The sequence below is a fragment of the Blastomyces dermatitidis genome (genome assembly GCF_000003525.1).
Source record: "Blastomyces dermatitidis ER-3 genomic scaffold supercont1.15, whole genome shotgun sequence".
Lineage (NCBI taxonomy): Eukaryota > Fungi > Ascomycota > Eurotiomycetes > Onygenales > Ajellomycetaceae > Blastomyces > Blastomyces dermatitidis.
This window is the reverse complement of record NW_025544788.1, coordinates 314,779-337,647: the sequence shown is the minus strand read 5'-3', so window position 1 is coordinate 337,647 and position 22,869 is coordinate 314,779. Positions and strand designations below refer to the sequence as shown.

The window sequence follows — 22,869 nt, the reverse complement described above, 5'->3', positions numbered from 1 at the left end:
TCTCTCGATTGGGTGGATGTAAAATTACCAGGCTATAGTGTATTGCTTTTTATTCACCTCCGAAGACTGTTCATATCCCCAGAGTTCGATCTGCCGCAGGACAAAGCTTGGGCTAGATTAAATATTCTGCACATTAAAATCAATTGCTTCAAATGTGAGAAATAGGAATACGACATCATTGTTCTATTTCTTCCTAGTATGTTTAAATGGGTATAGGTATATCCATCTCCAAGGCCAGGCAGGGCCAATCACCTTTCCTGGGTACGAAACAAACATAAACAGATAATATATCGAACAAAAATAATGTCAAAATAAAAAGCTGCATTTAAAAGAAGAGGATATAAGAAGCGCTTTCTACCCAGCACGTCAAACAAATACTCAGAACATCATTACAACCCAATCTCTCCACCCGCTTTAGCTAGCATCTCATAGACCCGCGGCGGCAACTTGTACTTGATCATACCTGCGAAAACCATTAAGTCTTTCGCCATCACGAGAAGCTCATCCGCCAAGCTCTGTCTCATGTCATTCGCATAGGCTCCTTGTTGAAGTCTTTCTCGTTCGCGACCGATGCACATCATACTCCACATAATTAGCTGGCCGGCATTTCTAGAGATGACCGGGGGAAGGGATGGGAATGCCTGTGCGGCACTACGAATGTATGGGACCGAGCCCTGAGCTCGCAATGGCAGTATTTGGAGATTGTTTATATCCTGTTGAGGTCAAATGTCAGTCCACTCTTTTCTAGAGACTGCGAGATATTAAAGCACGCCAAGGAAGAAAAACAAAATGCAAAAAGCTTACATCTAGTGCCTGAGCCCATTTCCCAGCTTCAACGTTCGCCTTTGCTTCCATCGTGCGCAGCAACAAACCACATGCATCCCGGTTGATCTGATGTATTTTCTGATAGTAAAGCGCGTTGGTATTATAGAGGCCAATCATGTTCTTAGCGAGGACAACCGGATCGTCAACCGCCGTGAGACTAAGGCTGCTTCCTTGTTCAGTGGGGGCACCTGCTTGTTGGGGCTGCTGCTGTGGCTGTCCCTGGCTGTCCGGTGTGGTTCGTGGTTTTAAGGGCTGCAGCTTCTTTGCTGAGTCACCCAAATCCACCGCGACGGCATCCGCAAGGGCGCGGTTGATGATAGAGATAACATTGTCGTATTCTTCCGCCAGGTGGTATAATAGAACGGCATCTGCAATGAGTCCCTTATCATCAGCCACCGCTGCTGCTTGAACAGTGATGGTCTTTAAGAATTCCTCCTGGTCGATAAGTTTGATGAGCTTGAGCCGCCGTTCGATTACGCCCTTGATTCGGTTGCCGTCGCTGCGAATATCTCCTAGCAGAATGGCGAAGTCTCGAGTCTCCAAAATGAATTCCCTCAGTGCTTCATGGCAGACTGAGGCTTGTGATTTGCCAAGCTCTCCCGGAAGATCCGCATTCAGGCATATAAGGGTAAAATAATCGACTGCAGCTTCAACATATCCGGTGCGGAATTCGCGAGTGTACTGCGTAATGAGTGATGCGAAGTTGATCTGAGGAGCTTGCTTCGTGCTAAAGGTCACTGTTGCACAGGTTTTCGTTAGCAAAATTTAAGGTTAACAGTCTAGGAGGCCCCACACTGGTTATGGCAATGCTTACAAAGTTCGTCGCCTGACGTGTAAAAGTCGGAAACGCGGAGTAGTCCATAGAAATCCAGAGCAATTGCGAAATGCACAGCACTGATCGGCGCGTGATCCGCAAGACACGCTATGGCCTGTTCGAACATGCCTCCGAGGATCTGGAGGAGGAAGAAAGTCCCATAGCCGCCCGGACCATCCTGACCCTTTCCAAACACCCGCTGCCCAATTTCCGTGATATCGCTCTGAATTTCCTCCAGTCCAAAGAGTTCTCCAGCCACTTCTTCGGTTCGGCTATCTTCCCTGGCGAAAACGAACTGTAGCCACATCCAATCCTCTACACCCTGCCCGATACTGTCAAACCGACGTTGGCTCAGGTCACAGCGACCAATGATTTTATAACATGCCATGCGATATGGGTCGACGGTATTCTCCGGGGCATTGCGTAAGCGCTGCTGATACTCTCCATTGATTTTCTGCTGAAGGTCTCTAGGAAGTCTTCTGCTCTGGGCATAGGTTGTCATGTAGGTAACAAACTTGTGATCAAGGGACCGGAATCCCGGATCCTGGCTCACATATTCCGCTGCTTCCTTAACAAAGCCACATCTGAGGAGATAAAAGATGAGGATCCAGCAGTAATCCTGGCCTACCATTTGGAGTTCCATGCCATCAGGGGCAAGGTCCTTACGTGCGGCACGAAGGCGAATGTAGGCGCGAATCTTGTTGGTTATAGAAGGGACTCCACCAAGCTGGGCTTCGCGGGGGTTCTTTGCAATAATAGTTTCGACTTCTTTGTAAAACAACTGTTCCAAAAACTTTCTGGACCCTTCAATAATTCTCTTTCTCATCCTCGTCGCTCCAACGGAGTGGAAAGTATCATCTAGGTAGTCGTCCGCAAATTGGCGTTCCTTGAGTACACCGGGCTCTGAAAGGCTAGTGGAGTTTGGACTTTCATTTACCATGCTGATCAACGCATGATAAGCTTCAATTAATTGCCGTGGAACCTAAAAAAAAAAAGAAAAGCCCGTTAGCAAAAATAATATAGATTTTTTTTTTTTTTTTTTTTTGAAAAGGGAGACCGTAAATAATTCACGTACATCCCCTCCAGCGACCCGCTCAGTTTCTGCAAATTGGTGTAGAATTGGGAACACCCTTTCTTGAAGTCTTGCTTCATTGAGTGCCTGAACGTTCGTCGCAAAGTGCCGAATTTTTTCCCTCAGGAAACGAGAATCAGCGGACGCCATACCGGCAGCCCCTTCGCTCCGCATAACAGAATCAGAAAGAGACTGGGGAGCACGCCCACTAATTGAAGGAGACCCAATGACAGATTTCCCCAACGCTGATCGACCAAATACGCTGCGCCTGCCACTCGCTTCTCCACTCCGCGGCACTCCTGGTCCTCCAGCGGACCGTCCCAGCGTTGCTGATTTCCCGAAGGCGCCGCGGGAAGAATCAGATTTCCCCCGCGCAGAATCATCTCTGGTCGTCAAACCAAAGTGTTCATAGATTTTTTGACGCTGCTCGTCCCAATTGACGTTCACTTTCTCCTCGAGAAACGCGTCAAAGTCCTTACGGACACGAGCAAGACTTTCAGCAACTATCGCCTCCCTCCCACGCTGCTGAACTTGTCGTAGGAACTTTTGATTGTCGGGATCGAACTTATCGGTATGCTTGAACGGGCTGCTCGCCGTGGTTTGGTTACCCAACATTTTTAGATCCTGCAAAACTTGGCCCGGGGAGATACCGGAGGCAGCCAGAGAGTAATGTCTGGGGACGACAACTAGGCATTAGCAAAAATTGCATTGTCATAAAGTAAACTATATAAAAAATGGATGAGCAAAGGCGGAGTTTTACGCTTTATTATCAGCACGTTTAGGCCCCTGTCCTCCGCGCTCACCGGCCGCCCCCAAACCCCGCGCAGCTCTCCGAATATCATCCAAACCAAGCTGGAGATTAGGAAGGTCGGCGGAAGCAACATCTCCGATAGATGGATGTGGGCGTTTCTTACCACGCTCCAACAAGCTACTAAAGTACGCGGGTTGTGTAGACTGAGAAGCGGAAATGGACTGTATCGCTGGCTGTGCCTGTGGCTGCGCTTGCGCCTGGGCTTGCGCACCTGGCTGATTCGCAAAAAGCGAAGAGCCCAGATTGCCTTGTGTGGTGCTTTGGCCGAAGGAGGGAGCACTTGCTGGCTGGCCGATCAGAGTCGGCGTGTTGGATAGGGTCGATGAGAAGGTCCCGAATGGAGTAGATTTTTGTGGTTGCTGCTGCTGCTGCGTTTGGGCTTGTGAACCTCCAAGATCGAATAGACTTCGTTTTGCTGATTGATCAGCCGCTGCACCTCCAAAGAGGGAGCTTTGCTGAGCAGTATTTTGGAACATGATAGGTCCCTCGCTAGTAGATGGCGCTTCCTCGAATGTTTGATGCTGGTACGTATGTTGTTGGATTGTCTATGTTTCGGCGACGACAGAAAGGAATGTATAGGGAGTGAACGTGCGAGGGAAACAGGAAAGCTCGGCCAATCTGGAAGCACGGGCACTTGTTATCCAGACAGACGCTCTTCGTCCTCGTTTTCTTCTTCTTCTACTCCGTCGTCATTCAACAATAAAAAGTTCTAAGGAAGCTCCAAACCGTTTTTGGATGTTTACTCCGGAATAACATTTCGCCGGACGTTTCCTGGCGGCTAATATTTTGCCGGAGGTTGATGGAGGAATTTGTCCAACCACAACATATTATACTAAATACTAACACATCACAGCAATCTCTGATCCCGGACCCTCATCCTTTGTCCCATATCCCTCCCGCTTTTCAACCAATTGCTCACGATGTCATTCCAAGCCAAACGCTTCCGACCAACAGTGAACTCCGCCTCCACCCTCGGCGAACGGTTGGGTGCCAAATATCGTGCACATCTCAAAAAACACCCATTCCTACTCTTCGGTCTGCCTTTTATTGGCGTCATGCTAGCCGGGTCCTTCATCCTCACTCCCGCGACGGCATTGAGATACGAGCGCTTCGATCGGAAAGTCCAGCAAGTGAGTCAGGAAGAGGCGATGGGGCTGGGCCTGAAGGGACCGGATGGCGATGATGCACAGGTCAAACGGAATCCACGACGGAGAGTGCTGGGGAGTGAGAAGGAGGAATATTATGTTCGTTCACTCATTTAATTCCTTAATATATATATATATATCTTTGCTACCCTTCTTCCCTTTCTACCTATTTACGAAGATTCCAACTTTGATCGACCCTGTTACCTGTTACTGACCACAAACGAACTTCCTCACCATTTAGAAACTCATGGCCAAGGATCTTGATAACTGGGAACAAAAGCGCGTACAGCGATTCAAAGGCGAACCGGATGGTAGATTATAAGCGAGCAAAAGCTCCAGCAAGCGCAATCAATACAATCCCTACATCCCTACATCCACACATCCTAGGGTACCGGAGGGCTCCTCACCCTCCCCCACTCCACTCAAAATACATCCGCCAACACATCCGCCAACGAACGCAGAACAGGCGCACGGCACTTCTATTTTGGACCATGTCTTTTTTTTTATATATAATTAACATATTTTCACCAACGATATTTTGCCGCAAACCAAAGAACTATCCCCTTCTCTCACTACAGCAGTCTTCCCGATCCTGTGTCAACCAACCAACGAGAGCTGAGAAATCCGGCGAAGCTATATTCGCTAGCAGGTGCACATGCGCGAGTGGAAGATCCGGAACTTTATCGCAACCACTTGCATCGCAGCCAAGGAGCATAGAGGAATTGGACAAAAAAATAAATAAAAATAAAAATAAAAAGGAGAGAGAGAAGGAAAGTGACGGAAATCAAAGAAAAGACTTAACCCAACCTTTTCAGCCATTAACAGCCGCTCATGCCAGAGTGCAACAACCCCTTGCCCCTCCTTCCGAGGAAAAAGTCGCAATGGGTAATGTGGGGTAGCTCGTTCAGATGCATGGATTACCTTGCCTCTCTTTCACCCTTCCTTTTTTTATTATTATTTTTTTATTTTAACAAAACCTAAACAGGGTTGATTGAACGGGTGGCAGGGATTCGTGAATGTCGCTGAACGAGTTTCGCAGAGAGAGAGAGAGAGAGAGGCAGTTTTCGTGGGTTTGGCAATAATAATGAATGATGTACTCCGTACATGTGCATGCGCATGTGCATGTAATTAAATGTACACTGTACATCATTGTGCATTGTGATTTTCATGGTTTAACCGTGATGTGATGTGGGCGAGAGCTGCGATGCAGATAATTCCACAACCCACAACCCCCTACTACTCCGTACAATGATGACACGACGATACACGCTAGCGGGTAGGAGGACGATAAGAGAGAGAGTTCGACAGTAACAGCGGGGGAAAACACAATGATTCTCTGGAGAATTTTTTTTTGGTGTGGTCACATGAAGATGATGGGATGGAGGTATTTTATCTTCTGTGTCTGGTAGAGATCGAAGGAGTGGAGGAGGAGGGGTAAGGGGAGAAGGATAAGTTAGTAGTATATGATGGCAGTCATGGCCCCCCCCCCTTCCACCTCCACCTCCATCTCCACCTCCACCTCCACCTCCACCTCGACCTGGTTGAGTATACACACCTAGGCGCGCAGGCAGGAAGCGAAAGAAACAGGGGGTGGGATTGAGGCACAGTTCCTTCAACCGCGATGTACGGGGTAACATATCCATCTGGTGACATTTTCTTTTTTTTTTTTTTTGGTTTTTCTCTTTTGGGCGGTTCATGCAATCATCGTCGTTCATTTGTGTTTGTTTGTGCATTGCATGATCCTCATATGCATATACACATCTACACATGACTTATCCACATTTTGTTCCATGTATTCAGGGTATAATTTCTTTATTTATTTATTTATTTCTCCTTTTTTCTTCGCGAAACCATTGGCTTTCCGATTCGATGAATATATTATGTATGTATGGGTAAGGAAGGGAGGGGCCAAGGCCGGGACCGTAGTTAGGTTAGATAGAACATGTAATGTACATGTACCTACTACTAGTTACCGCACGTAGAAAAACCCTGGTTCTGGGGAAAGAAAGAAAGGGCCTAGACAAGTTCAATGATCATAATCTTTTAATAAGAGAGTTGAAGTCCATGTGGTTGCTGTTGATGTCGGCGGCGAGGGTGGTTGAGGGTTCGATGAAGCGGGATGAGGCTCATGAATATCTCTCTATATATTAAAGAAAAACCAACTTTTCCGTGCAAAAAACGCTGTAACGTGACCTCATGTGATATCACATGCACCCCATCAAATTTATGATTGAGATTAACAGCCAGCTCTGCGGCCTGTACAACTCTGATAGATAATCTTCATTCTTTTCTTTACAGGTGTTCTCTACTGTATTTACATTCTTTATACTCTTATCTATGTTCATTACAACCTGTGTACTACATTCATTATAATCTGTGTATTCATTAATATACTCTTTCATGCGCTGCTGCTTAACATGTGAGAATTCTTATCCTCTCAGCACATTTGAACATCCTCAATTCAATGCATTATTTCATACATGCTCTACATGCTGTCAAGCCCAGTGTCATGCACATCAGACACATTCAGTTCAAATCTCTCACTTATCATTGAGAGATGTAGCTGCTTCTGTGCTTAACTCACAGTAAGTTAAGCTGTCACACTGTGATACATGCTATGAAGACTATTCATCTCATCTGTTCTGTATTATCAATTATATGTTCAAGAACTGTAACAACTGCTGAGCTCTCAATTATGAATATGCTCATGATATCAAATGCTATTATCTGACAGCTGCTGCAGCAGTTCATACAGATTATATATATATAAATTCATCAGAGCAGCTGTTTCTTGATGTTCTTAATAATTGAATCAGCTCAACTATCTCTGAATCAGCTGTTAATTCTTCAATCACTTACAGTCACTGATCTATTCTCTGCAGCTTTCAGTTCTACATCTATCACTGTCAATCACTTAATTTTAATTAAATAAATGTCTACTGCTCTGTCTGCAGAGCTAAGCATTGAATTAATGAATATATACATAAGTTATTAAAAACTCTATCAGTGTTTTTCACATGCTGTGTAAGAGATACTGTAAGACTGCTGTCTGTCAAAGAACTCTTACAAGAGCTATATGAGCTGTTTAATGATAATACAGCTGATACAAAGTATTTTTATAAGTATATTCAGAACTACAACTCTGCTCTAATATTTATATCTATTAAGTGTAAGCAGAATTCATATCTGAGTTATCTGACTACTAGTGACTCAGTGTTATTTCAAATACAGAGAGAACTCTATCATCTGTAAGAGCTGTTAGAGTCTGAGCTAGATAAGAATGTCTATTTTATACAAACATGAATTCACAACTCATGATTTAATACAGATATTTTAAATAGTGCAGACTCTGTTATACATTCTAGTATATTTAATCATATCTGTATTACATTGCTTACTGTTCATTTATTTGCTTTTTCATATTCTTCTATTATATTGTTATAACTGCTAATATTCTCAAGATTAATTCTTTTATTCAGCTTTATCAGTCTGTATGAAAGATACTACAGAACAGCTCTGCTATGTATATTAGTTTAAACTCTGTTCTACAGCTGAAGACAGATAATGATTATTATCATGAGAATCTGTCTACTGTCTCTGAGATTGCAGTTATTATACAGAACACTTTTAGCAGTGTCTGTCATCTCTGTGTTATTCTTCTGATGCTATGACAGCCTGGTAGACTGATCATCAGAATCATGAATTTCACGTTTGATCTTATTTGATCTGATCTCATACATTTCTTAGCGTGAATCCCGCTGGGACTGGCTATTAAAAAAACAGGTAAAGTGACTATATATCAGATCTTAAAATGAAACCATGACTTGAAAAAAATAAGAAAGTGATTTCATTTGATTCCATTTAGTCTCATTCTTAGCATAAAGTTACTATTTTTAGACATTTTAAGGTTTTTTTTAGACTATTTTTAATTTTTTAAAAAGTAACACTTTTTGATAACACTCAAATGAGATTTAAAGTCATTTAAAGCAATAAAAATAATTTAAATTGAGAAGTGAAAATCATAGTCTCATTTGAAAAATGTGATAAGAGTAGACAGTAAGTCTCACTGAAACAGTATGAGACTACTATCTAATGTTAAAACCGTGTAATGAGATAAGTCAAATTGATAATAAAACTATTAAAAAATCTGGTTCTGATCTCAGACACGGTCACACGGTCAGTCTACAGCCTGATACTGACTTGAGTCTCATATATATTAATTCTTACAGTCTGTTATATCTTTCACTGTATTATGTTCTACTTTTTTCTTTCAGAGATCACAGCTGACATGTTGATATAAATATACTTGCAGATCTCTCACCTGCCTGTAACAGCTCTGATGATGATGTTGATAATACTATTAAGAATGAAGATGAGTATGACAGCTATAACCTGACTCTGCATATATGATATGTATATAATCTTTTTCAATGAGATGATGTTGATGCTTCTCTTTTTCAGACTGAATATCTATTTCAATAATATTTAGTTAATATCTATACAAATGTTGATGAACAGCAGCTGAACTGAGTCTGTGCTCACTAACTGAAAATCTGTGCAGATCAATATAGTGATCTATGTAATACTATACAGGCAGATAATACAGATCATGAGCAGCTTGATCACTATGTGATATTATCTGCTTCTTATATAAACAGTGAATATTTTATGTATAAACTGTTTCAGAATTCTATGATAATTGTCTTCAACTACAGATATTTAACTCTTTTCATTACATTCACAGTCAACTCTGAGTAAGAGAAGATTATCTGTGAGTTGCTCTCTGATCAGACTGCAGCAGACTGCTCAGATTTGATTGTATATGTTTTTATAATGAAGATTTTTCATTTTCTTGATATTCTCAAATTCAGACAGCTGTTCAGACTGATGTTGATCAGAGTATGAATAATTGAATATTAAAAACATGAACTGTCTTATATGTATCTGTTGATCTGACTAGAGAACTCTGAGCAGTTTTTACAGTCTAATATAATTAATGATATTATATCTGCAGAGCTATCAAGCTCTGCTGAGAATATAGACAGATTAAATAAATTGATCTGTAAATTCATGATTCATGATTTATGTAATACTGACAGGGTGAGCCCCTGTCATGAGAATGATAGATGTATAAAATGTTTTCTCAAAGCTTTTCAGAGTGCTATAGCTGTTGAAGAGAATGACTATTCTCTGTACAGATAAGAGTATAATTCATCTATCTTCTTTAAATATACTGTCAATAATAGTGAGATTGTAATTGATAATCAATGAGTTATTTTATACAATCTCTATCTTATTCACACATATAAAGCATATATAAATGTAGAGATCTGTGTCTCTGTTGAAGTCATTAAATACATTAATAAATACATCTACAAGGGCCTGAACTGCACTGCTCTTCATATCATTGACTTCAATAATGAGATTGATATTTAACTGTATGAGTGTTATATCAGCTCAACTGAGACTGTATGATGTATATTCACATTCTGTATTTATCAGAAGTTTTCATCTGTTAAGATATTATCTATTCATCTACTGAACTGTCAGATAATTTACTTCTCTGAATCTGAATGTGAAGATTATGAACATATTACTGAATATTTAATAAATAACATATTTAAGTTCATAGCATTCTTTGTCTATAATAATTCACATCTGAATGTTCAGTATCTCTATCAAGAATTTCTCTATCATTTTATTTGAGACAAATGTAATCAGAGGTGAAAGAGCTGTATGAAGAGAAGATCAGTTGATCATCTATCTCATCTCAGTTCATATAATAATGAGATGTTCTTTTTACAGCTGCTTCTTATTAACATATGTGATTCATCAAGCTTTGAGACTCTGTGAATAATGAATAGTGTTTATCACTCTACATTTTATATAGTATGTCAGGCACTTGATCTTCTATATAATGATAATAAGTGAATTATTACATTTGAATCTGCTGTTATATTTATAACTGCTCACTGCATGCAGTCAGTATTTGTCACTGTATTAATTCATGAAAATGTTGCAGATTCATCTGCTCTCTGAGCATGTTTTTATCATACTCTCTGTGATAATCTTTCATATCAACTATATCAGATAAATTCAGACTGTATTATCAATACTTCTGCAGAAGATTTATATTATAACTATAATCTGTTTCTTATTCAACAGCTTCTGTATGAGTTTGACAAGATTCTTACAGACTTTGACCTGCCTGCATGCAGCTCTGTATGAGATAATTTTATTGAAAATCAGCTACTTTTTGAGAAGTAGAACTATAATCTTATAGAGAAAATTATCACTGCAGATGCTCTACAGATGCAGTTGAATGATAATTAATATTATACATATAATTCAATTCTGACTGCAATAGAATTACAGTTATCTCACTATTTTCTACAAGATTCTGATGATACTGATAAAACATTTCTTTACAGAGCTCTCTATAGCTATTTATATACAGGTGAAAAAACAGTTCTTTATATAACTTTCTCTGACATTGCAGCTGTTCTTTTACCATGTGACAGAACTGCTCACTCATGTTTTATCATCTCAATTAAATTGAATACAGATTCTGTGTTAAAGATAATTATTTACAGTGAACTGAGCTGTCTGCTGCAGACTGTAGACTTGATTATTTAAGATGAAATCTTCATACAGCACTGCTATTATATGAAGATTATTAACTATCTTCTTCAAGATTTATATTCATCAGATGAGCTTTTTAATGATATATCTATTATATTTAATAATGATTTTGCACAGACTCTATCTGTTATACTATGTGATAGTCATACTGCAGTTGTTACAGCTTGTCTGCAGTGTTTATATATATAACAGCAGTTAACTGTACTGCACTTGAGAAGAAATATAAGACTGACTGTGAATAATGATAATATGATATTTGTGAATTAACTTAATCAAATGTTATATAATCTGAACTGTATTGACTGTGTTAATCTTTCATTCTATATTTATCAGACTGCTGACATCAGTGTGCTATATAAAAGAGTATTTTCTACAGCTGAACTTAGAACTGCAGCAGTCTACTCTAATTACTTTGAAAGCTATACTATTCTCACTGTATTAAATCAGAATGCATTTCACATTAATGAACAGATTATAACAGTTATATCAGATAATATTCATATGTTTTATACTGTAGATATAACTTATACAGATGATCTAGTTCTGAGCTGTGAAAAGTTCTCTTATAAATATCTAGTTATTATTAACTGTTCAGTTCTGTCACTATTTATATTGAGATTGAAAGTGAGTACTTCTGTTATACTTCTGTATAATCTTCAACTGTCTGAAGAGCTCTGCAATGATATAAGAATAATTATTCAGCAGATAATAATCTGTTTACTTGAGATGAAGATTATATTCAGCATGTATAAGAGTTCAGTTCATATACTATCACAGATTGATCTACAAGCTCAATCTATTAAGATTTCATTTAATATGACTTATTATCAGTTTTCAGTCTGTTCATGCTTTGTAATGACAATTAATAAGTCTCAGAAGCAGTCTCTTTCTATAGTTAATATTAATCTCAGAAACTCTGTATTCTCACATAATTAGCTATACATTACACTCTCTTAAACTACAGATATTAATCAGTTAACTGTCTTGCTAGATGAGAATGATAAGAGATATATATTAAATGAGATATATTCAGAGATTCTACAGTTTCTTAACTAATTCTTCTACTACTGCTGTTTTTTCTTCATTGTCTACATAATACTATTATCAGATGTTAAAATAGAGATCTTTGAATATATAAAAAACTGTCATTTCAATTTGATACTAATTATTAAAGAAAAGAAAAAAGTAATAATATCTTATCAAGCTTATTTTCACATCTTATACAGCTTATACAGTCTGCTCACATCATTCTCTATTTTTTGAATTTTTTAATCAGAGCTGTAATATCTGTGAAGACACTCTGTTAACTGAGCTGAGTTATCTGTAACAGATTCACAGTCTCATTTCACTCTCTATATAAATATTTCATCTCTTTCTTCATCTTACAGAGTCAGTGCATCTTCACTTACAGTTATAATAACTTCAACTCTGTAATCTCACTATCACTTACTTCATCATTCTTCTCTTTATTCTTCAGAGTTATAAATATTATCTGTTTCTTTTTAATTGAACTGAATGACTGAGCTATCTGACTCAGCTTCACACTGATAGTCTGCTTCTTCTTCTTTCTCTTCTTCTTCTCATTCTTCTCTGTATTGACAGAGATGAAGAACTGCTGATTCTCTGTTATTTTCATATCAGTATATATATTTTATATATACATTTTACTAATAAATTTACATACTATAGAGATGATTCATTACTTATCAGACTGCAAGCTGCAGTGTTTACTCAGTGAATTATAGTGATAATTTACACAGACTCTCTTCAACATACTAGAGATTATAATATACTTAATAAATGAATCATAACTCTTCTCATATGAGCTGTATGACAGAGTGACTTTGATATCACAGCTGTGAGTAAGTGCTGATTCTATATTTATTATTCTTTTTAGCTGAGACTTGAATTTCTTCTCATACAGTACTATATCTCTCTTGAGCTTCATCTTATACAGCTGTATAATAATTTCACTGTCTTTCTTGACTATTTATTCTATCAGCAGTTATAGTCTATGTTCAGACATTGATGCATTAGTAAGCTGCTGATGTGACTGCTGAAAAGCAGATACAGACAGATTAATAAGCTGCTGAGTCTTCAGAGTTCTCTGAGCTTGCTGAGCTTGCTCTGCACTATTATTAGCTGTAATTTCATAATTTCTGAGCTGTTTCTCTTTCAGTTCTCTACTTATATTCAGTCATTTTAACTGCTTCAATTGTATTTTAGATGATTTGATAATTAATTGAAGTAAATTGTGATATATTTCAATTGCTAACTATGTATATTGTAGTTCTAAGATCTTTATATGAGCTGTCTGATATTTAATTACATCTTACTTGAAGCTTCTATATTAACTCTACAACACTGCTACTAGACTGGCCGCTGAGATCATGAATTTCATGTTTGGTCCCATTTGATCTGGTCTCATACATTTCTTGGTGTGAATCCCGCTGGGACTGGCTATCAAAAAACCATGCAAAGTGACTATATATCAGATCTTAAAATGGAACCATGACTTGAAAAAAATGAGAAAGTGGTCCCATTTGATCCCATTTAGTCCCATTCTTGGCATAAAGTTACTATTTTTAGACATTTTAAGGTTTTTTTTAGACTATTTTTAATTTTTTAAAAAGTAACACTTTTTGGTAACACTCAAATGAGATTTAAAGTCATTTAAAGCAATAAAAATAATTTAAATTGAGAAGTGGAAATCATGGTCTCATTTGGAAAATGTGACAAGAGTAGACAGTAAGTCCCACTGGGACAGTATGGGACTACTATCTAATGATAAAACCGTGTAATGGGATCAGTCGAATTGGTAATGGGACTATCAAAAAATCTGGTCCTGGTCCCAGACACGGTCACACGGTCAGTCTAACTGCTACAGTGTTATTCATCTTTTTTCTATGTAGTTGTTCTCTATTAACAGTTGTGAATTACATGAAATTCATCTATACAAGTCACATGCAGCTGTTCATATTCATGGATATCTCATTACATTCAATCTGAGGGATTAAACAGCACGTTTTTCAAGCTGAATAAGCGAGCGCAAGCGAGCGATTGAGGCTTGTTTAACATACATAATAAATCATAATATATAGTTTTTGTTCGAATCTTGCATCTTTGTAGCAGTTACTGTACATACATACATACATACATACATACATACATACATACATATATATATATATATATATATAACATAGCTTGGTTGAACTCAAAAATGAATCCCTCTCTGCACATCGATTGAAAAGGAACAAACAAAAAACAGTCTAACTGCAAACACCCAAAGAAACCCAAGAACAACCAAACCCCAAGGGTTGGTTAACAATAATAATAAACAATAACATTCCGAATGCAACCCATCGCGCACGGTATTACCTATGATTGACTTTTCCCTGCCCGCTCCCCCGTTCCTCTGCTTCCTCTCCTCTCGGCGCCGTTTCCATTCCTTCCAATTTACCCCATATTTATCTCTGAAGACCCATGGATGGACCCATGGTACGTACGTACAACGCACGAAAAAGAATTCAAGTTCCAACAGGACAGGACAGTTGAACAAAAAGAACCAGAAAAACGCAGAGCCTAGGCCCCGCCTCTCCCCTCTCTCCTCCCCCATACCACACCATACCATACCATACCATACCATACATACAGCGCGCCCCCATATTATTTCCATTCTTATTATTATTCCAATGCACTCCAACAGCCAAGAAGACAAGAACCGCCCCAATGACGCAACGCAATAGCTCCTCTCGCCGTCTTGGCCAGCCCCCGTTCTTTATTTTATTAAATGTTCTTTATTATTCAACATTCAACACATTGACAATTTCCATTTCCATTTTCATTTTCATTTACCCTCGAACCCCCGACCAAAACCGAACAAACTTTGTGCTACTTGCTAGTTAACTTACTTGCTTGCTTGCTTGGAAGCTGGAGGTTTCCATCGAGTTCGGGGGAAGAAGTCGGAATTATGCTTTTTTGTTGCCAACACTACGGAGTAACTCCGTAGTAACTAGTTAACTATGCGTAGTAGCTAGGTAGTAGTAAACTAACCTAACGGGCCGTAGTTTAAATCTTTATTTTATTCATTATTATTAACTATTATAGTTAGTTAACCTATTAGCCACGCGTTCACACCGACTTTCCATCATCATCATTATTTAATATTTAAACGTTGTAACGCCTTTTTCCCCTCCTCCTCTCCTGAAAAGAAATCACTAACTAATAATAATAATATAACAATAATGCTACGTACGTAGGTACGGGCTGCTGTCTGGTGTCTCCCAGTCCAGTCCAGTCCAGTTCAGTCCAGTCCAGTCCAGTCTAGTTCAGTTCAGTTCAGTGTGGGGAGGGACTGAACCCTCGTTTTTTAATTAACTCATTCATTCATTGGCTGTGGGAGAAAAAAAAAAAAAAAAAGCCGAGGGATTAATTAATTAATTGGGAGAAAGAAAACAGAGTAGAGATATGTATGATATTATACGGAGTACTCTCTATACAATAATAATAATTAAAATGGATCTTCTCTTATATTTGATCATACACTTTAATAATAGTGAACTTACTCTAGAACGAAACCTGGGTGTTGTTCTTTTTTCCTTCCTTTTTTTCTTAGCAAACAGTCAGGGTTCGAGAGCCATGGGCCTGGGTTCTTTAAGTGCTTACTCTGTTATGTGTTTTTTTTTTTTTTTTTTTTTTTTTTTGAGTTCAGATTTTTGCCGCTGTGGATGAATGAAAAGGTGAGGAGTGTTTGCAGGAGCGAAGATTTAAACGGGGTAAAAAGAATAGAAGAAATTCGATAGTTAAACCGTAGATAAAATAGAGCCTGCAAGACGGATGAATGATGACGAGGATAACAAGAAGAAGAAGGATAGCATAGCAATTATCATAGAATGTAATATTTAATAGTTCAGTTAATAACTAGTTACTGGAATCAAGGCTCAAGCCGTCGTCGTCCGTAACTCCTAACTACAGACACAGACAAACAAACAGACAGACAGACAGACAGAGAGCAAGTTGTAACCCAGCAGCAACCAGCGTCGTCGATCCCGCCCATGAATCCATGAATCCATGAATCCATCCTTTTTTTGATTCTCTTCTTGTCTTGTCTGGATCCTAGATGCGCGCTTGCGGGTCGGTCGCTGTCGACGCGCTGATAGAGAGTATATTCTTCTCTTCCTTCCTGCTCTCCCCTCTTTCTCCCTTCTTTCTCTCTCTCTCTCTTCTCTCTCTCGCAGCCCCCTCACTCTCGACAAGAGTATTTTTCTCTTCATATCTCCATATAACTATATATGGATTACCATTGACAGCCAGACAGCCAGCCAAACCAACCACCACCACCACCACCACCACCATCTGTCGGCGAATAGATAGATGATAACAACAGGCCATTAACCAACCGCCCATCGTCCCATTGATTAGTCCAGTCCCCCATTCAAATCGCACTCGATTCTTCTCTTCTGGCAACAACGACAACTCATAGATAGATAGATATATACATCTAACCCGATCCCGATCCCGATCCCAATTGTCTTATCTACCGGGAATGGGAATGTGTCCTTGATCATCATCTTCGAATATCCCATATCCCCCACCCCTCCTCCCGTCCTCCCCCCGGGCAGCACATACACCCGCAGAGAGAGGAAGGATAATATATGTATATATGTATATATATATATATATATAGAGAGGGAGAGAGAGACAAGGCGCAGGACGCAGCAGTGAAAAAAAAAAAAAAAAAAAAAAAAAAACACCGTGCTTATCCGTGTAAGTTTTTGTTCAACCGCTATCTATTATTCTACTGCACTATGAGCCCGAACTCGACTCGCTGGTTTACGGGTCTCTCGCGTGCTTTTTCCACTCTCTCTCTCTTTTTTCTTTTTTTTTTTTTTTTTTTTTTTTTTTTTTTTTTACATGGCTTATGCCGTTTGACTTTTTCGCCGTTACCGCAACGCAACCCTGTCCAGCCAGCAGAGAACGAGAAAAAAAAAAAAAAAAGGCTTTGCTAATCCAGCAGCGTGTGGCATTTTCGTTTCTTTTTTATTCGCAACACATTTTCCTTCTCCCGCCAGAACAACCTATTATTAATTAACTACTGCATTGGGGGATTATTCATCCATTCCAGCAGCGTCTTAAGTTATTATTATTATTATTATTATTGTTGTTGTTGATTGATCAACAAGTTAGTTATAGTTCTGTTCGACGTCATCGGGCCCGGTCTTTCTGCGGTTCCAGCTTTTTGGCTTTTCTGGAATTTTTTGGGTTTTTCGCTGGTCTCTCTTCTCTTCTCTTCTATCTTCTCTCTATCTTCTCTCTTCTTTTTTTTTTCTTTTTTTGACTCTCTGGCTCCTATTAAACTCAACTCGTTTAGACTTCCCTCGTTGCCGCACCCTGGGGTTTCTGCTTCTTTGTGGGTTATTAGTTAATTCTCCCCTCAATTCTATTTTATCCATCTCCTTCCCATATTCTTTGCCATCTTACTACTCTACCTACCTACCCTACCTCAAGGACAAAACCGCTCTGCCTTTGTTCCTGTTGGTTTTTGTCCGCGCTCAATCCCGGCTTACTGACTTACTGGCTGAGTACTGTACTGACTCGACTGAAGTTGACTCCCCACAGAAAGGTCTCGGTGTTCCCTTCACACTCCCAGCTACGTCATTTCTGCGGGCCCTTGCTCCCCTTATCCGCTCACAACGCTCGCCCACAACTTGCAACCCGGACGCCCCCCTCCCCCCCCCCTCCCCACTCGAACCTCTACTCTCCTCCCAGCTAGCTACATGGTACAAGACTACAAACCCTCGCTACCCCTCGCCCCCGCAACCACACACCACTTGAATTCTAATAATAGCCCATATACCAACCAACCGCCCACCAGTTTTTTCCCCAGCTTGTGGTTGTGGAATGTGGCTATAGTCCCCACCCAAAAAAGCCCGCGTCGCGATTAGAGCTTATTCTCTCCTGCTGCATGTGCCTGTGTGGCGTGCGCCTTTTTGTCAGCTCTACTCCGTACCTCCTCCTCGTAGCCGTTAATTGATATATATTATCAACCGCCCGTTGGCACGTCGATGCTATTCACGCTTGCCACCGTACGCCGACCTACGTCAGATCTTGCGTTGTGATCACCCGCTATTGCTGCTGTTGTCGTTGTTGTCCTCCCCCGGCAAACCATGCTCTCTTTAATATCGAACCTTACTGGAGCATGGCGTTCGCTTATCGTCAGGAACAACTTCGTTATTTGACATTGACACCTCTTTGAAACAATTGGAACAAATCAAGTTTTATCATAGTATTATATACACTATACGCTATACGCTATACGCTATACCATACCCATCTACTAAAGAGAGGCAGAAACTTTCGCTCTGTCCAATTCTCTCTCTCTCTCTCTCTCTCTCTCTCTTCTTTTCTTTTCTTTTCTTTTTCTTTTTTTTTTTTTTTTTTCTTTCGCCGAGAAACAATCGGAATCTGAAATCCCCTTTCTTGCAAAATATGTCGGCAACCACGACGTTGCCCTCTCCACAAGCTTGGAGCCCCAGCATTACGGCCGCCGCTGTGTCGACTACCCCGTTGGGAATGCCACCGCGGACTCCCGCATCTGTCGGCCAAATGACCGCTCCTATCCTGGGCTCTGGAGCCACCCTCTCCCCGCGGATCTCGCGCGATTCGTCCAACAGCTACTTCGGCATCGTCGATTTCACATCCACTAACCCATCCAGTTCAACACCAGGAATACATGCGCGCAAGACCTGGAATTTACCGGCGGTCTCGCCAGGACCTGGTGGGAAAAATGGGAATCGCCACTCGACTGGATACAACTTCGAATTCGAAGCATTTAGGAAACAATCAGAATCAGCTGGGTTTGTTGCCGGCCATAGAATCTCGTCTAGTTTCGAGAAGCAAACGCAAGCCCTTCGAGATAGAGATCGCAAGGCTGAGGAGAGGCGCGAGATGCGCACGCCTGCTTCGCCACTCCCAGTCGAACCCTCGTGGGCTATACCGAGGTACGATGATAAGGCCAGCTACATGAGCATCGATCCACAGTCGAGTAGCTCAATAGGAGAAATTAAGTCGGCTACTGCCTTTGTGAAGCCGATGGTCCCATCGACTATGTCGAGCCCAGCTTCAACCATACCACAGCTAAGGACTCCACTTGGTTCTGAGGGGCCTATTGGCCTTCCCTCCCGTATCGTGCTGCCCCCGCACGTCTCACGCCATTCCTTTCCTGTCAGTAAAGCTCGCACTCTTCAACGGTCTGAGACTTCCCCAGCCAGTGTCGATCAGGGCAACGTCCAACTCATCCCGCCTAGCCGTTGTGCAGAATTATCCAAGTCATTATCAGACACCATTTTGCTGTTAGATGTTCGACCATACCCGCAGTTTACCCTGGCAAGGATAAAAGGTGCCTTGAATTTGTGCATACCCACGACGCTGTTAAAACGACCGTCTTTCAACCTGAAAAAATTGGAGGATACCTTTGCCGGCGAAGAAGAAAAGAAAAGGTTTGCGCGCTGGCAGCAATGTACGCGAATTATTGTCTACGATTCGTCTACGGTACACATGAAGGACGCGTCTAGTTTGATAAACGTATTAAAAAAGTTCACCAACGAAGGGTGGAAAGGCGAGACATCGATACTGCGTGGTGGATTTACGCAATTCGCTGCCGAGTTTCCAGACCTCGTTGAATCAAATGAGAACAATGAACCTGCCAACTTCGCAGGCCACCCGCGGTCAATCAGTCTTGTGCTGCCAAACAAACCTGGCATAGCGGGCGGTTGCAGCATCCCGAAATGCAGTACAACTACCCATCCATTCTTCTCAAACATTCGGCAAAATATGGATTTGATAGGGGGCGTCGGGCAAATTCCTATCAAATTGCCGCGATCAATGTCTGCGCAATCTCGACAGAAGTTGCCCCGGTGGCTCGCGCAGGCTACCGATGTTCATGACAAGGGCAAGCGGGTTTCCGATAGATTTTTGCAGATTGAGAAGGCGGAACAAAGCCGCATGCAGGAAGCCTTGAGTGGTAATGTATCATATGGTTCGCCTGGGTCGGGGAGTCCAACGAAGGTGTTCCGTATAGCGGGACTGGAACAGGGAGCGAAGAATCGGTATAACAATATCTATCCGTACGATCACTCGAGAGTTCGGCTACAAGGTGTACCTAGAGGTGCTTGCGACTACGTAAATGCGAGTTTCATTCAGTCCTCTCACTCGAACAAAAAATATATTGCCACCCAAGCGCCAATACCTGCTACGTTCAATGTAAGTGTGGGAAAAAAAAAAATATGTCTCCGCTTTCCCGCTTTCCCGTGGATGCTAACAAGTTTTAACTTTTTGTAGGACTTCTGGCGTGTCATATGGGAACAGGATATCCGAGTGATTGTCATGTTAACTGCAGAATCAGAAGGTCCTCAACTGAAATGCCATCCATACTGGAAAGCAGCAGACTACGGACCCATAAACCTGAAATTATTCTCGGAACAACAAATCCCACTCCTTCCTCCTCCTTCCCCCCAAAACACGCAACAGCAACAACAAAGCCGATCCAGTGGCCAACGGCGAGCCACCAACCCACTCACACAATTCGAAAAGCTCGACGCAAAAAAGAACTCGCAGACCACCCCTGGCGCTGGCGCCAATGATAACACCCCCTACGTCACTATCCGCCGCCTTACACTCTCTCACTCCGCCTACCCCTTCCAACCCATCCGCGAAATCACGCAACTGCAATACTCCAACTGGCCCGATTTCGGCACACCCGCCGAACCCGCACATCTAGTCAGGCTGATCGAGGAGGTGAATCGGATTTCGCGGGCCACGAACGGGCGCGTGGCCGAGACTAGCAGTAGTAGTAGCGGGGCGGGGGAGACGACGACGCTAGACCCGGAGGCTGAGGGCCAGAGGCGGATATTGGTCCACTGCAGCGCTGGCTGCGGGCGGACGGGGACGTACTGTACCGTCGATAGTGTTGTGGATATGCTGAAGAGGCAGCGGCGGGTGGCATTGGCGGACCGGAAGAAACAGGCGGAGGGCTCGGGTGGGGGCCATGCTGCTGGTGGTGATGGCGATAGTGCTGGTAATAATAGCAGTGGTGGTGTCGTTGGTGGAGAAGATTGGCTCCGCCGCGATGATATCGACCTGGTCGCAGCTACGGTTGAGGATTTCAGGTTACAGAGACTCAGTATGGTGCAGAGTCTTAAGCAGCTTGTGCTGTGTTATGAGAGTGTGTTGGAGTGGATTGCGCTGCATGAGACGGAGCTTGGGATTGGGGACGGCGAGGGGGCGGTTCAGAGTGGGAGTGGAAGTGAAACGGGCAGAGCCGATTGGGAAGTGATAGAAATGGAGACTGGGCTTCGGACGAGTTAAGCTTATATATATACGTAGTAAGCTAGAGATAAAAGGATGAAAAACTCGGGTGAATTTAAAGAAGAGAGCGAGTGTGTATATTATATTACTATGTTTTTTTCTGTTCTTCAATGTGAAATAACTACGTGTTTTATTATTATTATTATTATTATCATCATTTTAGATAGTATTTCTGTATAATTATATATTAATGTCTTATTTAGTATTGTCATAGACATAGAATAAAAACCGCCCAGTCACATGATCACCTCGATATCTTCCTTTCATAGTAGTGTGTACTGTAAGGAGTACATGTACATACATACATACATAACCAGCTGCGAAGACATCCAAATATCAGCAATCTGACGCCCGCCCGAGATGGCCTCGCAAGCTATGACCCCAACTATCCATTGCCACCTGCACGCAGACCCGCTTCCATGTCCGCGAAGACCAAGATTCCAATTCAACGGGAGGCAAGCAACCCCCCCCACCCACCCCCAAGCTACTTAATTAATTAAATGCTGGCGATGACTGACTGACCTCCCTCTCAAGACCACAAAGTATATAGATATAAATAAGCTATAGACAGCTAATGATGCATACACTGCTGTGCACAACAGCTACAGGTTGACAGGTTGACAGGGTGACATCCAAGGCCTCGCTGTCGCCATCATTGCTTCATCTGGCCGCCACGCGCGCCCGGTGTGGCTGCGTGCTGCGTGCTGCGTGCTGCTGGGAGGGTTATTAACGAGCCCGCTAGACTCCGGGGGGGGAAGTCCAGGGGCTAGGAGCGATGGGGTTGAGATATTTTGTCGGGTGCTGCTTTGCGGCTGAAGCGTGGTGTCTGTGTCTGTTATATGGGGGGGGCTTGTGGGGAGTGGGGAGGAATGGGACGGACGGGCAAGTCGAGTTAGTAGTTTGGTGGTTTTTCTTAATACAATATATATATATATATATATATATATATTTCATCCGTGTTGTTTCTTTCAAGATACTTTACATGTATGGTTGGTATGGCATCACCCATGTTCGCTTCTTCTGGCCACAGACACACATACACACATACACACACCACATGCCAATGGAGCCGAGGGGCTTGATGATTGACTGACCTTGGTCTGGTTATATGCGCGAAGCGATTCTGCTTGCCATGGCTGAAAAACTTATCCCTGGCATCCCGGATACCATCCGGATATATCTGCCCTCTAGC

The 22,869-nt window shown here is 41.6% G+C and overlaps 4 protein-coding genes across 5 annotated transcripts; 3 read left to right on the top strand and 1 right to left on the bottom strand.

The window, feature by feature from the left end:
• Positions 1-3: 3 nt before the first annotated feature.
• BDCG_09340 (nuclear pore protein) lies at positions 4-4,203 on the bottom strand. Its single transcript, XM_045425124.1, has 5 exons — positions 3,472-4,203; positions 2,715-3,384; positions 1,640-2,621; positions 805-1,562; positions 4-713 (listed from the first exon to the last, which is right to left on the bottom strand). Exons 1-5 carry the CDS (start codon positions 3,996-3,998, stop codon positions 390-392), a joined length of 3,261 nt encoding a protein of 1,086 aa, XP_045273686.1. The 5' UTR covers positions 3,999-4,203; the 3' UTR covers positions 4-389.
• Positions 4,204-4,442: 239 nt separating this feature from the next.
• On the top strand, positions 4,443-4,989 carry BDCG_09339 (cytochrome c oxidase assembly protein COX16, mitochondrial; the record flags this gene model as incomplete). The annotated part of the gene is made up of 2 exons (XM_045425123.1): positions 4,443-4,766; positions 4,909-4,989. The coding sequence occupies 2 exons, from the start codon at positions 4,443-4,445 to the stop codon at positions 4,987-4,989; spliced, it is 405 nt and encodes a 134-aa protein (XP_045273685.1).
• Positions 4,990-14,869: 9,880 nt separating this feature from the next.
• Positions 14,870-15,490, top strand: BDCG_17969 (uncharacterized protein). Its single transcript, XM_045427009.1, has one exon. It carries the CDS (start codon positions 15,042-15,044, stop codon positions 15,216-15,218), a length of 177 nt encoding a protein of 58 aa, XP_045282909.1. The 5' UTR covers positions 14,870-15,041; the 3' UTR covers positions 15,219-15,490.
• A 2,019-nt stretch (positions 15,491-17,509) lies between these two features.
• On the top strand, positions 17,510-21,918 carry BDCG_09338. Of its 2 annotated transcripts, none has more exons than XM_045425122.1 (3): positions 17,510-17,732; positions 17,917-20,573; positions 20,652-21,918. In XM_045425122.1, exons 2-3 carry the CDS (start codon positions 18,801-18,803, stop codon positions 21,675-21,677), a joined length of 2,799 nt encoding a protein of 932 aa, XP_045282908.1. In that variant the 5' UTR covers positions 17,510-17,732; positions 17,917-18,800; the 3' UTR covers positions 21,678-21,918. The 2 variants fall into 2 exon arrangements, with proteins under 2 accessions (XP_045282908.1, XP_045273684.1); XM_045425121.1 differs by having other exon boundaries at positions 17,510-17,845.
• The last annotated feature ends 951 nt before the right edge of the window (positions 21,919-22,869 follow it).

Bases quoted from the DNA above. Each gene is read 5' to 3' on its own strand.
- BDCG_09338 (XM_045425122.1), top strand. From the start codon at position 18,801: ATGTCGGCAACCACGACGTTGCCCTCTCCACAAGCTTGGAGCCCCAGC. The intron at 20,574-20,651 runs GTAAGTGTGGGA...AACTTTTTGTAG, and splicing joins CAATACCTGCTACGTTCAAT to GACTTCTGGCGTGTCATATG.
- BDCG_17969 (XM_045427009.1), top strand. From the start codon at position 15,042: ATGACGCAACGCAATAGCTCCTCTCGCCGTCTTGGCCAGCCCCCGTTC.
- BDCG_09340 (XM_045425124.1), bottom strand. From the start codon at position 3,998: ATGTTCCAAAATACTGCTCAGCAAAGCTCCCTCTTTGGAGGTGCAGCG. The intron at 3,385-3,471 runs GTAAAACTCCGC...TGTCGTCCCCAG, and splicing joins AAACGTGCTGATAATAAAGC to ACATTACTCTCTGGCTGCCT. The intron at 2,622-2,714 runs GTACGTGAATTA...TTTTTTTTTTAG, and splicing joins AGCGGGTCGCTGGAGGGGAT to GTTCCACGGCAATTAATTGA.